The 14279-nt window shown below is 50.9% G+C and overlaps 1 protein-coding gene across 2 annotated transcripts; it reads right to left on the bottom strand.

Moving 5' to 3' along the window:
- Positions 1–209: 209 nt before the first annotated feature.
- Positions 210–13562, bottom strand: LOC125445164 (asialoglycoprotein receptor 1-like). 2 transcript variants are annotated; one of them, XM_048518049.1, is made up of 9 exons: positions 13464–13562; positions 9060–9164; positions 8159–8284; positions 7939–8034; positions 6827–6898; positions 5756–5848; positions 4433–4581; positions 3983–4089; positions 210–860 (listed from the first exon to the last, which is right to left on the bottom strand). In XM_048518049.1, exons 2-9 carry the CDS (start codon positions 9127–9129, stop codon positions 710–712), a joined length of 864 nt encoding a protein of 287 aa, XP_048374006.1. In that variant the 5' UTR covers positions 9130–9164; positions 13464–13562; the 3' UTR covers positions 210–709. The 2 variants fall into 2 exon arrangements, with proteins under 2 accessions (XP_048374006.1, XP_048374007.1); XM_048518050.1 differs by lacking the exon at positions 13464–13562 and adding an exon at positions 13152–13217.
- Between the last annotated feature and the right edge of the window lie 717 nt (positions 13563–14279).

Raw genomic sequence — 14279 nt, 5'->3', positions numbered from 1 at the left:
GCTTTCACCTCCTGCACGTGAGCTCCCCAAGGCACCTGGTGGGCCACTGCGAGTAGCAGAGAGCTGGACTAGATGGACTCTGGTCTGATCCAGCAGGCTAGTTCTTATGTTCTTATGGTTCCTTCTGGCCCTCTTCTTCTGGGTCCCAGATTCCCCTTCCTCAGTTCTGGAAAAGACAAATCCCTTTGCCCAAATAAATGTGGGTATAATTTATTTGGAGAATGTAATTTCCGCTTTATGGATTACAGAGCTGTGTTCGTTCATTTCCAAGGACTGTGTGGCTGGATCGAAACAACATAAGCCAGAAACTGACCGAGGCCCCACCACATACAAAAGCCCCCTCCCCTGTTTCCCACACCTGCTTTGCGTGGCCTTGCTGGGAAGATCGTACCTAAAGTAGGTGAGGGATCCTCAGAAGCCAGAAAGTGGGGATTTCAGCATTTCCTCACCTGCATGCAGAGCCGGTTCCTCCCCAAACTGGTTTTGTTGTGGTTTGTTTTTTAAAAAAACATGGGTTAAGACACTCCAGCGATCTGGTGGCCGTGGTGGAAAGGGCCATCGAGTCACAGCGAACCCTCAAAGGGTTTTCCAGGCAAAAGACTTGTTCCGAGACGGCCGAGGTGGGTTTTCTGGGCTGTGTGGCCATGGTCTGCTGGACTAGATGGACCCTTGTTGTCCAGCCGGGTTCTCCTTTATGCTGTGGTCCTCCTTAACTGTCCCCCTCCATCTCACAAACCCAGCCGTACAGGCGGGAGCAGTGGTCATCGTTCCAGCGCCCGTCGTTGTGGAAGTGGGCGCAGTCTTCCCCTCCGCCCAAGCCGTGGCCGTACCAGTTGTCTGGCTGTTCGTCACGCCAGTCCCTAAAAGAGGAAGGAAGGAAGCAGATGAATCCACTGCTGGCAGCCTTCAGAACGTCTGGGAAACTGAGGCATGAAAGCGGGTGGCATTCTGGATTAACTAACTATTTAATAGAAACTAGCGGGGCCCGGCCACGCGTTGCTGTGGCTTATTGTGGTGAAATGGGAAAGGAACAGTAGCAGCCACCCCACCCTCTCCCTCCCTTCCCTCTCCCTCTCCCTCGTGTGTATGTGTGTGTATGTGTTTCACTTCCACTCGAGTTACTGCCTATGTACTGTTTCCACTGCTCATCTGAGTGAACATTCTAAGCTGCACGAACATTCTAAGGGTGACAGTTACACACAGGCAGCTGCATGTCCTTCACCAGGGAGCACCAGGAAAAAGGCGTTTTATCTGGGCCAGGTGTGAAATTTCAGGTATGTGAACATCTAAAAACACTCTCGCCTTGCTGACTATAGTGGCTGAGAATTTTCAGAGGAATTGGCCCAGCAGTTACTGAGGTATACTATCAGCAACAAAAACACTGTTAGCTTTTTATATGTATAGATAAGGCTAAGGGGAGGTCCTTCTCTTCTCTTTTACTCTCTCTCTCTCTATAAAAAAATTTCTCTTTCTAATATATATATATATATATTTAATTCTTTTCTTTTCCACTCCCTTTTTTTTCCTTTCAACTACAGAATTTTTTTGGGGGGGGGGGGTTGTTGAGGTCGTATACATTTCCACTTTACTCTTATCAAAGTCTGTTAAATTCCAGCTTCGATCTATTTATGACTTCTCCACAAATATATCAGAAAGATAATGTATAGATAAGTTGAAACGAAGGCCCCTTCCGCACACGCAAAATAATGCGTTTTCAAACCACTTTCACAACTGTTTGCAAGTGGGTTTTGCTATTCCGCACAGCTTCAAAGAGTACTGAAAGCAGTTTGAAAGTGCATTATTCTGCATGTGCGGAATGAGCCGAAGAAATGTGGAATCTAACAATTTTAACATGCAAATTTAATAAAAAAATATTTTTTAAAAAAAGGAAAAAAAGAAAGCGGGTGGCATTCTTAGGCCGTGGGCCCCGGGTGGGGGGGGGGGAGGGGTGCCGGGCCCACCAGGAAGCTGGGTGCTCTGGTCGAAGACTCTTGCTGGGCCCTGAGGCCCTGGCTGGCTGGCTGTGGTTGTTCACACAAAAGGGAATGTTATTTGAGAACACAAAAATTCTGGACCACTCCGACAACCACTACATCACACTACACAGAGAAGCCATTGAAATCCACAAGCGCTTGGACCATTTCAACAGAAAGGAAGAAACCATGAAAACGAACAAAGTTTGGCTACCAGTACTTAAAAACACTAGAATCCAGACAATGAGTTAGTGAACACCACGGAGATACAGGAGGTCTCTCTGCAGGAAGCAATTAAATGGACTGAAATGCCAGGCAACTACTATGCAGATACCTTCACTAATTGATCTTGCTACTTCATTGTTACTTGCATATGCTAAAAATGGGTGGATCCCACTCAACACATGCAAATCACACTGGCTAATTGCACCCATTTATACTTGTTAATAAATGCAAATGGTTCTCCCACCCTGGACATTCCACAGGTGTAGATACTCCACTTGCTTTACTACCACCAGATCCTCTGAAGATGCCAGCCACAGATGCAGGCAAAACGTCAGGAGAAAATGCTACTGGAATACGGCCATGCAGCCCGGAAACATCAAAACACCCCCAAAAAGGGAACGTCACTCTGTATATCCTCAGAATAATTTCACCATATTCCTTCACTGGCTGAGCTTCGACATAAATTGAGGGATTAAATGGTGCTGTTGATGACCCGGGTGGTGAGATCAGAAGGCATATACGCCCTCACAGGACTGCTGAGTCTGAGAGTCCCTCTGGAACCTTTCGGCCCCTTCTGGTGACCTTCAAGCAGCTGTTGCTGGCCATTCTGGTTAAGCGAGGTCAGATTGAGCCGAGATCACAAAATCAAACCTTGGTTTCTGACAGTCCTCTTTAGTGGAATGTGGATCTGCAAGGAGGGATGCATGGAGGGTGACGGTGCCCAGATATATCCACCCAAACGTTGCCATCTTTCGAAAAAAGGCCACTCTAAGAGTGGCATGAGAAGTGGCTACTCTGTCGTAAAGCCTTTGCGCATGGCTGGGGATAATTAGGAAAGGAATTGAGAATAAAACTGCAAAGATTGTCATGCCCTTATATAAAGCCGTGGTGCGACTGCACTTGGAGTCCTGTGTTCAGTTCTGGTCGCCACATCTCAAAAAGGTTATTGAAGAGATAGAAAAAGTGCAGAGAAGGGCAACAAGGATGATTGAGGGACTGGTGCACCTTCCCTATGAGGAGAGGCTGCAGCGTTTGGGACTCTTTAGTTTGGAGAGGAGACGTCTGAGGGGGGATAGGATTGAAGTCTATAAAATTATGCATGGGGTTGAAAATGTTGACAGAGAGAATTTTTTTTTCTCTTTCTCACAATACTAGAACCAGGGGGCATCCACTGAAAATGCTGGGGGGAAGAATTAGGACTAATAAAAGGAAACACTTCTTCACGCAACGTGTGATTGGTGTTTGGAATATGCTGCCACAGGAGGTGGTGGTGGCCACTCACCTGGATAGCTTTAAAAGGGGCTTGGACAGATTGATGGAGGAGAAGTCGATCTCTGGCTACCAATCTTGATCCTCTTTGATCTGAGATTGCAAATGCCTTAACAGTCCAGGTGCTCGGGAGCAACAGCCGCAGAAGGCCATTGCTTTCACATCCTGCATGTGAGCTCCCAAAGGCACCTGGTGGGCCACTGCGAGTAGCAGAGAGCTGGACTAGATGGACTCTGGTCTGATCCAGCTGGCTTGTTCTTATGTTCTTATGTCAGTGGAATACAGCTGTACAGCTGTGAGGAACAGACCGGGCTAGGATGCTCACTCTATAGCCCACAGGTGTCAAACTCGCAGCCCTCCAGATGTTGTGGACTACAGTTCCCATCATCTCTTGCCAGCATCATGCTGGCAAGGGATGATGGGAACTGTAGTCCATAACATCTGGAGTGCAGCGAGTCTTCAGGAATGTCTGGCAGTGTGTTGTGGGAGGTAAGAGTGGCAAACCCAGAACTCACTCTTGGCGAACCGTGTATGGCGTCCCGTCGACCCACTTCCAGCTCCCGCTGGCGTCAGTCAGTCCCAGCCACATGAACGTCGGCCTCGTGCGCTGCGCTACAAACAGCTAAGAGAACGGCAATTTAATGAATTTATATCCCACCTTTCCCTGCAGTGGGAACCCAAATGGCCTTAAGTTGTTCCCGTCTCCTCTGTTTTACCCTCACAACAACCCAGCGAGGTAGGCAAGGCTGAGAACATGTGACCAGACCAGACTCAGCAAGCTGCCACGACAGAGTGGAGATTTGGGTCTCTGAAATCCTAGCCCAGCATTCTGGCCACGAAGCACGTTGGCTCTCAAAGGTCCTGGCCGGCTGCCTCCCCTCCCCTCCCCTCCCGGCACCCCTCCCCACTCCCAGGCACGAGCTGGATGGGTGGGGGAGCCCATGGCCTCCCCCCTCACCACCTACCTGCTCCTCATAGGAGTTGATGATCACCAGGTGAGCGTCTTTATCTTCGCAATCCGCTTTGGCATCTGCCCAGGACTTCCCTGCTCTGGAGTCCCAGTAGCAGCTGGTCCGGAAGGAGACCCAGCCAGGGGGGCAGCAGACCTGGGTACCTGGGGGGGGGGGGCGGAGAATGGGGCCAGATAGCATCGGCTGAAACACACACACTCACCTGCCTTAATTCTCACCAGGATTTCCTACGGGATGCCCTCAGGTAAGGGCTGGAAGCCCACCTGTGATGCAGGGACAGACATTTCTCTAGGAAGTGTCGGGTTGCTGTAGGCAGATGAAGGTCTCCAGGAATTACAACAGAAATCAGCTGGAGAAAATGGCTCTTTGGGGGATGGACTCGGTGGCAGAGGATCCAGCTGAGCTTCGTCCCCGCCCCAAACTTCGCCCTCCCGACGCCCCACCCCTAAATCCCAAGCTAGACTGCCCATGAGGGGGCACAATCAACCCACGGAACTCAATGCCACACAAAGAGGTGGGTGGGTAAGGGATGATCGTGAAAGTCCCTCAAACAGCTTCTGTTGACTCCAAAGAGCTGGAGATAAATGGCTGCTTCCCTTGCAACAAGAAGAAGAAGAAGAAGAAGAAGGAGAAGGAGAAGGAGAAGAAGAAGAAGAAGAAGAAGAAGAAGAAGGAGAAGGAGAAGGAGAAGGAGAAGGAGAAGGAGAAGGAGAAGGAGAAGGAGAAGGAGAAGAAGAAGAAGAAGGAGAAGGAGAAGGAGAAGGAGAAGAGGAGGAGGAGGAGGAGTAGTTTGGATTTATATCCCCCCTTTCTCTCCTGCAGGAGACTCATAGGGGCTGACAATCTCCTTGCCCTTCCCCCTACACAACAAACACCCTGTGAGGTAGGTGGGGCTGAGAGAGCTCCGAGAAGCTGTGACTAGCCCAAGGTCACCCAGCTGGCATGTGTGGGAGTGCCCAGGCTAATCTGAATTCCCCAGATGAGCCTCCACAGCTCAGGCGGCAGAGCTGGGAATCAAACCTGGTTCCTCCAGATTAGATACGCGAGCTCTTAACCTCCTACGCCACTAGCTTTGGCCAGTGCTAGCGGAGCACAAACGGCTCAGCCAAAGGGAGTTTGCTCCAACCCCACAGGGCACGGCTGGTGCCCAGATGGCCACACACAGGGGCCTGGAGAACCGTCCGAGGCCAGGCTGGAGCCAGAAGGCAAGCGGACGTCCCCCCGGCCCTTTGGAGCAGCCAAGTGGGCCCTTGAACGCGGCCCCTCTGCCTCCATCCGCACGGTCGCCGGCCTGACTTTCCAAAGCAGCTCCCTGACCTGTTCGCTTTCGCGGCAAATCTTCCAGGCCGCAGCGGACGGTTCTGAGGCTGCCTTTCAAGATGGCCACCTGGGACAGGAGCCGCTTCCTGCCTGCAAGAGGAGAAAGGAAAGGAAAGGAGAGCAATTTGGGTTCTCATGAGGAAGGAAGGTGGGATATCAATGCAGTAAATAAAAGGTGCATTTTGCAAGCAAATTTAAGCTAGAGAAATTTAATTCGCACACAGACGGGAGGCTGCTTTTGTGAACAGATACAGGCTGTCCAGTCATCCAAAGTTGGTCCCTTCCAGTGATAGGATCCAAAAATTTTAGTAACAGGTTCCCATGGTGGTGAGATTCAAACAGTGGCGTAGCGCCAATGGGGCTGGGCGGGGCACGACGGGGGCGGGGCGTTAATAATTTCTCTGTTACTGTAAAAAACTCTTACTGTAAAAAAAAAGTCCCTAATTTCCAGCTGGTATCTTTCTGTCCATAATTTAAACTCATTATAGCAAGTCCTACTGTCTCCTGCCAACAGAAACAACTACTTCTCCTCTAATTGACTGCCTGTCGAATACTTAATACTTTCAAATACTTCATTTTGTTTCTAGAAATCAAAAGAAGGAGACTTTCCTTAAACAAGGAACTTTACCATATTGCTAAAACATGTTTTTAAAACAGCCCAACAGGGAGAATGATCCCGTTTTCTACCTTCGCTAACCAGCCACATAGGAAACAACAGGACTTTATGATTTTTGGACCTCATGGAATTTCTAACGGAAAAGCAGACCCAATTAGTAGCCCCCTCTCGGCACAAACAAGTAATTAGTAACCCACTCTCAGCGGGAACTGGTGAGAATCTGCTGGATCCCACCTCTGGTCCCTTCCTTTCATCCACACGTGGGCGTGCGCTCTTTGCTCAACACCTGCTCCTGACAAGCTCCGTCCCACAAGAGGCAGGAGCTCTGCAACTCCTCTGTGCAGCGAGAAAACTCTTGCGCTCCCTTGCGCACAGCATCTGCGCGCTTAACAACCACAACGCCGGTCGCTTCTGCGCAGGGAAGACATTTTGAGCAGAACGGGCCAACCCACCTGCCTCCGCTTCCTCGGTCAGCTTTTTCACGGACCCTTCGAGCTTTGCTGTTTTCAACACTGTGTCTTTCTCTGTGGCGTGCAAAAGAGGGTTAGGTGAAATGTGTTATCGAAGGCCTTCACGGGTGGACTCATAAGAACATAAGAACAAGCCAGCTGGATCAGACCAGAGTCCATCTAGTCCAGCAATCTGCTACTCGCAGTAGCCCACCAGGTGCCTTTGGGAGCTCACCTGCAGGAGGTGAAAGCAATGGCCTTCTGCGGCTGTTGCTCCTGAGCACCTGGTCTGCTAAGGCATTTGCAATCTCAGATCAAGGAGGATCAAGATTGGTAGCCATAGATCAACTTCTCCTCCATAAATCTGTCCAAGCCCCTTTTAAAGCTATCCAGGTGAGTGGCCATCACCACCTCCTGTGGCAGCAGATTCCAAACACCAATCACACGTTGTGTGAAGAAGTGTTTCCTTTTATTAGTCCTAATTCTTCCCCCCAGCATTTTCAATGAATGCCCCCTGGTTCTAGTATTGTGAGAAAGAGAGAGAAATTTCTCTCTGTCCACATTTTCTACCCCATGCATAATTTCATAGACTTCAATCATATCCCCCCTCAGCCGTCTCCTCTCCAAACTAAAGAGTCCCAAACGCTGCAGCCTCTCCTCATAAGGAAGGTGCTCCAGTCCCTCAATCATCCTCGTTGCCCTTCTCTGCACTTTTTCTATCTCTTCAATATCCTTTTTGAGATGTGGCGACCAGAACTGAACACAGGACTCCAAGTGCGGTCGCACCACTCAATTGGTTGTTGTGGGCTTTCCGGGCTGTGTGGCCGTGGTCCTAAGGAGCAAGATCTGCCAGACCACGGCCACACAGCCCGGAAAGCCCACAACAACCTGGGTTAGGTGACACCATGCCCAAGACCCCTCCCCGTTCCTTACAGAACGCCCCCCCCCCCAAGTGTGCAGGGCCCAGAGATGTTGTTGCTGCCCAAGAGATGCAAAACTGAATGACTCTGCTCTGTGACACTGAGACAGAAACAGGGCCAGGAGCAGCAAAAGTCAAGCGGGCCTTTCTCAAGGCGTTGGTTTCCCCGCTCCAACCCCACAAGCCCTGCACTGACCTCTGCTTTGGACGGCAGCCATCGCCACGGTGATCGTGTGGTTGACGTTGCGGAGTTTCTCCACTGTCCCTTGCAGCTGAGAGATCCGTGCACCACCTGTGGACAGGGCGCGACAGAAGGGTGGGAGCGGGCCAGCAGACCCGGCACGTGGCCGGCACCCTCCGCCTGGCAGAGGCTGTACCCTCCCCCCCCCGTGACCTCTTCCCACCGAGTTACTCACCGTTGGCATTGAATACGATGGCCACGATGGCAAGCACGCTGGCGAGTCCCAGCAGGAGGAGAGCCAAGCGTCGGGTGGGACAGCACTGGTGGGCCCAAGACCCGTTCAAAGGGAACGTCGTGGGGACTGGAGAGAGGGAGGGACACAAGAATCAGGAAACCCACCCTGGCCCCCGTCCTAGCCGGCACTAACCCCCATCGTGTTCTCTCCTGACAGGCATTCTTGGCTGTCTTCCATTTTTAATTGCTTTGGGAAGAACATCCACTCGGCCCCCGGTTCAATCCCCAGTATTGACCATCACGATGAAGAAGAAGAAGAAGAAGGAGGAGGAGGAGGAGGAGGAGGAGGAGGAGGAGGAGGAGGAGGAGGAGGAGGAGGAGGAGAAGAAGAAGAAGAAGAAGAAGAGTTTGGATTTCTATCCCCGCTTTCTCTCCTGCAGGAGACTCAAAGGGGCTGACAATCTCCTTGCCCTTCCCCCCCTCACAACAAACACCCTGCGAGGTGGGTGGGGCTGAGAGAGCTCCGAGAAGCTGTGACTAGCCCAAGGTCACCCAGCTGGTGTGTGTGGGAGTGTATAGGCTAATCTGAATTCCCCAGAGAAGCCTCCGCAGCTCAGGCGGCAGAGCTGGGAATCAAACCCGGTTCCTCCAGATTAGATACACGAGCTCTTAACCTCCTACGCCACTGCTGAAGTTGTAGGGGGGGGGACCTTTCATTTGAGGCTCCGGAGAGATGATGCCAAGTGCCCCAAAAACCTCTAGGGAATTTCCCAACCCAGACTGGCAACCATAGCTCAGCCCCCAGCCCGTGGTTCATTCCATCCTGAAGGCTGTCCAGCGTCAGCCATTGACTAGTTCCTCGGCCGTCCTTCAGGCTTGGACAACCCATCAGCTGCACCCACCGGCTCGGATATACGTTTCGCTTTCGTCCTCCACATCCACTGCGTTGATGTCTTGGTAGGCCTTCGACATGGTCGCGCAGCGTCCAGAAATGGTCAGAAGAATACCTGGAACAGGAGAAAGCCCTGTGGGTTGGTGGTGGCCTTGCCAGACTCCAGCTGGGGCCTGGAGACCTCCTGGAATTCCCACTGATCTACAGGTGGACGGAAATCAGTTCTTCTGGAGGAAAGGGTGGCTTCATCAGTGGCTGGACTCCATGGTCCTCCCCCCTCCTCAACCCCCCCAACCTCCCCAGCTCCATCAACCTCCAGGAATTCTCCCAGCCTGGAATTGTAGGTGTGGTCAGTGGCGATAACTGGCCAAAACACCATCTCTGCACTCCAGTAGAGAAGCCATAGCCAGTGGTGGGATCCAAAAATTTTAGTAACAGGTTCCCAAGGTGGTGGGATTCAAACTGTGGCGTAGCGCCAATGGGGCTGGGCGGGGCATGACGGGGGCGTGGCGTGGCATTCTGGGGCGGGGCATTCCTGGGCGGGGCTGTGGCAAGGACGCAGCCGCTGTGCTGGTCCTTGGGCGGGAAACAAATGCATGCAGGCGCAGGCTGCCATGCACGCCGGTGCACCTCCTGCTAGACTGCTCCAAGTTCTGCGCACTACTGCTGAGAGGAGGGGCGTAACTAAAGCAAAAATCACGTGGCAAAATCACCCATTAGTAACCCCTCTCGGCACACACAAATAATTAGTAACCTGCTCTCGGGAACCTGTGAGAACCTGCTGGATCCCACCTCTGGCCATAGCTCAATGACAGAACATATGCATAGCCTGTAGGTTCTATCCCCAGTATCTGCAGTTAAAAAGATTTGGAAACACGTGATGGGTCTGTGTGGGACCCCGGAGAGTAGCCGCCAGACGGAGGAGAGAGAACTGACCTGGAAGGACCTCTTATCAAGATTTCTGGAGGATTAATTAGCTAGTTAATTAGGCACAAACCAAAAAGCATCTCTCCCCTTCCCACTTAATTGGTGTTTATTCGGAATGCCAATTAGCTGATTCCAAATCAGGCTTGGATGTAGGGAAACCTGGGCGGATTGATTTTTTTTAAAAGGGCTGTCGCCGGAGCAGAAGACTCAAAATCTTGCTGGCCGGAGCAGATAAAAGAAATCCTGCATTTGGGGCTGCGTTTCTGCTTTCTGCAACAAGAACATTTTGTGTACTGCCAACGTTTTTGCGAGTTAACACTTTGTTTACAATTTACTGTAATCCCTTAAATTATTAGAACATAAGAACATAAGAAAGAGCCTGCTGGATCAGACCAGAGTCCATCGAGTCCAGCACTCTGCTACTCGCAGTGGCCCACCAGGTGCCTTTGGGAGCTCACCTGCAGGAGGTGAAAGCAATGGCCTTCTGCTGCTGCTGCTGCTCCTGAGCACCTGGTCTGCTAAGGCATTTGCAATCTCAGATCAAGGAGGATCAAGATTGGTAGCCATAGATCGACTCCTCCTCCAGAAATCTGTCCAAGCCCCTTTTAAAGCTATCCATAAGAAATTATCCATAAGAAACATATTAGATATGTTAAGATGAATGAGGTACATTGAGACTTTACATTGCTAATTAATTTTACGAACAGTGTTGGGTTTCTTTTCCCTGACTTCTGAATGGCTTTGGGCAGTAATAAAGACAAGAACTAAACTACCGTAATCTGAAAAGTAGTGATTTGTGGCTTATGGTAAGAGTTAAAAGCATTAAATATGATAGGACATAGGTGTCAAACTCGCGGCCCTCCAGATGTTATGGACTACAGTTCCCATCATCCCCCTGCCTCCATCATGCTGGCAGGGAATGATGGGAACTGTAGTCCATAACATCTGGAGGGCCGCGAGTTTGACACCTGTGCGTTAGGATGAACCCCACCCGAATCAACAACTGTTGATTCGTCTTATTTCAGAACTAAAGGCGAGAAATGACCTGCGGCACCACCACCCAAAAGTCCCTGTCTTCAAGGGGTGGAGGGGCATGCCCAAATACAACCCGTTACTGCTCCCTTTTTGCAAATGGAAAAGCACCCATAGCAGAAAACAGCCCGAGCAATCTATCCATTTCCCATTGGGGTGGACCTTTTTTTAAAAAACTCATGCTGATGTAAAAGAGGAAGACAAACAGCCACGATACAAAAATAACCCAACCCTCATGTCTGGTCTTCGTCTTCTAGCAGCCTTCACATTTTCTTAGCATTATTGTAGTTTCCAGATTTAAAAAAACCATTAGAAATTCTTATGTTTAGATGTTTACCATTAAAATTCATGAGTGTTTACATTAGCTGCCAGATATCTTGGGCTCCGAACATAGTTTATGTTTTTGAATTTTAAAAAAGTTTTGCAAAGAAACCACCCCTCAGGTGCTTCAAGAAACAGGCATGTTGGTCTCAGAACTATGGGATGCTCAGGATCCGGGATGCCTGTGGCCAGACTTCCCGTTGTTTTTAGGGTGGTCTTTCCCATTCTCTGGGGGCTCCCTCCAGAGGGGAAGGTCTCTTGCACAAGCTCTACTGATAGGAACAGAAGCGGCACAAGAAAAAATATGCAAAAGGCAAGTGCGGAAAAATGATGCCTCCGCTGGGCGGTGCGCTGGAGGTCGGGAGATTCTGCTACCCAGAATCTTCTTTCTAATTTGCCACACACACCCCAACTCCAAAGTGCTTGGCCTGGGCCCCTCCCTGTTGGAAAAGGTTAGTTCTCAGTGGTGGGATCAAAAATTTTAGTAACAGGTTCCCACGGTGGTGGGATTCAAACGGTGGCGTAGCGCCAATGGGGCTGGGTGGGGCATGATGGGGGTGTGGCCGGGCAATCCGGGGACGGGGCATTGCTGGGCAGGGCTGTGGCAAGGACGCAGCCACTGTGCCGGTCCTTGGGCAGGAAACGAATGCACGTAGGCGCAGGCTGCCACGCATGCCGGTGCACCTCCTGCTAGACTGCTTCAAGTTCTGCGCGCTACTGCTGAGGAGTGGAGGAGGGGCGTAACTAAGGCAAAAATCACATGGCAAAATCGCCAATTAGTAACCCCCTCTCAGCACACACAAATAAGTAGTAACCTACTCTCGGGAACCTGTGAGAACCTGCTGGATCCCACCTCTGTTAGTTCTCTCTGAGCACATCTTCCAGGGTTGGCCCTAAGCCGGGAAAACTGGCACTGTTTTTTAAAAAAATGTTTTGTTTTTTGTGGGCTGGGAAGTTTTGTCATTTTCTGGAAAAACAAAAACGTCTGCAAAGCAGACCCTGTTCCTGCAACAGAAGTCTTAGAGTGTGTTTTCTGTCTGCTTTTTTGCAAAAAACAACAACAACCCTGGGGAACAGGGGACTTGAAAAAATAAGGGGGGGGGGCATTAAACTGGCTTCGTGCCACTCCTGTAACCGTAAAGCAAAGAATGAGTCCATCTGGACTGCATTTCTTGGTCTTTTGGCCTCACGGCATAAATTGCCTCTTCTGCAGCTTGGTACCTATGTGCACGCACCCTAGGGTTCCCAACCTCCAGGTGAGACCTGGAGATATCCCAGAATTGCATCTGATCTCCAGGTGACAGATAAGTTCCCAAGAAGAAGAAGAAGAAGAAGAAGAAGAAGAAGAAGAAGAAGAAGAAGAAGAAGAGGAGGAGGAGGAGGAGGAGGAGTTTGGATTTATATCCCCCCTTTCTCTCCTGCAGGAGACTCAAAGGGGACAATCTCCTTGCCCTTCCCCCCTCACAACAAACACCCTGTGAGGTGGGTGGGGCTGAGAGAGCTCCGAGAAGCTGTGACTAGCCCAAGGTCACCCAGCTGGCGTGTGTGGGAGTGCACAGGCTAATCCGAATTCCCCAGATCAGCCTCCACAGCTCAGGCGGCAGAGCTGGGAATCAAACCCAGTTCCTCCAGATTAGATACACGAGCTCTTAACCTCCTACGCCACTGCTGCTCCCGATGGCTGCTTCGAGGGGTGGGCTAGATGGCATTATACCCCGCAGAAGTCCCTCCCTTTACCCTGTCTTCGTCCCCAAATATCCAGGCATTTCCCAAGCTGGAGTTGGCAACCCTGCCCCCGCAACACCAATCAAAGTAGGCTCACGATTTGGTTAGTCTTTTGAAGGCGCCACCGGACTCTCTGCCGTGTGCTTGCGAGAAGAGACCGACATGGTGCCTTCTCTGGAATACAGCCAAATGTGATAAACAAACAGTTCCCTTCCTGTAATCCCACTGGTAAGTGACTTGCTGCCAAATGAATGGGCGGACACACGACACCTCAGGTTTTCCCAACTACTAGACGGCCGACCCCTTGTAGCTTTCCCAAGATTTATCCCTCCCCCCATTTCTATAACCATGGGAAGACGTGGCCATAAAGAACAGAAATGTGGGGACCCTTTAAGATGCGGAGGGTTACCTCTTGCTTAGTTCCAAAACTTCAGTTTTGTTGGCTGGCTCTCCTGTCGTGCTACTCCAGCGCCATCGTCCCCTGGTGATCTTTGCACTGTCAACAGTGGCTTGGTCTTTCTGGGGAACCGTTACATTCAGAACTTTCCAAAAACAGAGAAATGCCTGTAGTCCCGCCTCTGCTCCCACCCCAGACTTCTCTCATAGGTGAAAGGGGTCCAATCCCACCCTCAAAGACACACACACCCCTGTGGCGGAGCAAGCCTGCTTTGACCTAGAATCGTAGAGTTGGAAGAGACCCCAAGGGGCCATCCAGTCCAACCCCCTGCCAGGCAGGAAGACGCAATCAAAGCACTCCTGGCAGGTGGCCACCCAGCCTTTGGTGAAACCTCCAACGGAGACTCCACAGCATATTCCTCTGTCAAACAGCCCTGACCGTCAGGAAGTCCTTCCTAATGTTTAGGTGGAACCTGTTTTCCTGCACCTTGAATCCATTACTCTGTGTCCTAGTTGTCTCTGAGGCAGCAGCAAACAAGCTTGCTCCCTCTTCAATGTGACATCTTTTCAAAAATGTAAACATGGCTGTCATGCCCCCCCCCCCCCCCTTTAACCTTCTGTTCACCAAACTAAACATCCCCAGCTCCCTAAGTCTCTCCTGGTAGAGCATGGACACCAGACCTTTTACCGTTTTTGGTCGCCCTCCTCTTGACCCGTTCCAGCTTGTCGATATCCTTCTTGGATTGTGGTGCCCAGAACTGGACACAGGATTCCAGGTGAGGTCTGACCCTAGATCTAGACCAGGGGTTTGCAACCTGTGGCTCTCCAG

The sequence above is a fragment of the Sphaerodactylus townsendi genome, linkage group LG15 (assembly GCF_021028975.2).
Source record: "Sphaerodactylus townsendi isolate TG3544 linkage group LG15, MPM_Stown_v2.3, whole genome shotgun sequence".
Lineage (NCBI taxonomy): Eukaryota > Metazoa > Chordata > Lepidosauria > Squamata > Sphaerodactylidae > Sphaerodactylus > Sphaerodactylus townsendi.
Note: the sequence above shows the minus strand (reverse complement) of the source record. Positions and strands in the feature narration are given on the sequence as shown.

Coding starts and splice junctions, on each gene's coding strand:
- LOC125445164 (XM_048518049.1), bottom strand. CDS start 9,129: ATGTCGAAGGCCTACCAAGACATCAACGCAGTGGATGTGGAGGACGAA. Junction 8,285..9,059: donor CGAAACGTATATCCGAGCCG/GTGGGTGCAGCT, acceptor CCCTCTCTCCAG/TCCCCACGACGTTCCCTTTG. Junction 6,899..7,938: donor GGCTGCCGTCCAAAGCAGAG/GTCAGTGCAGGG, acceptor TGCACGCCACAG/AGAAAGACACAGTGTTGAAA.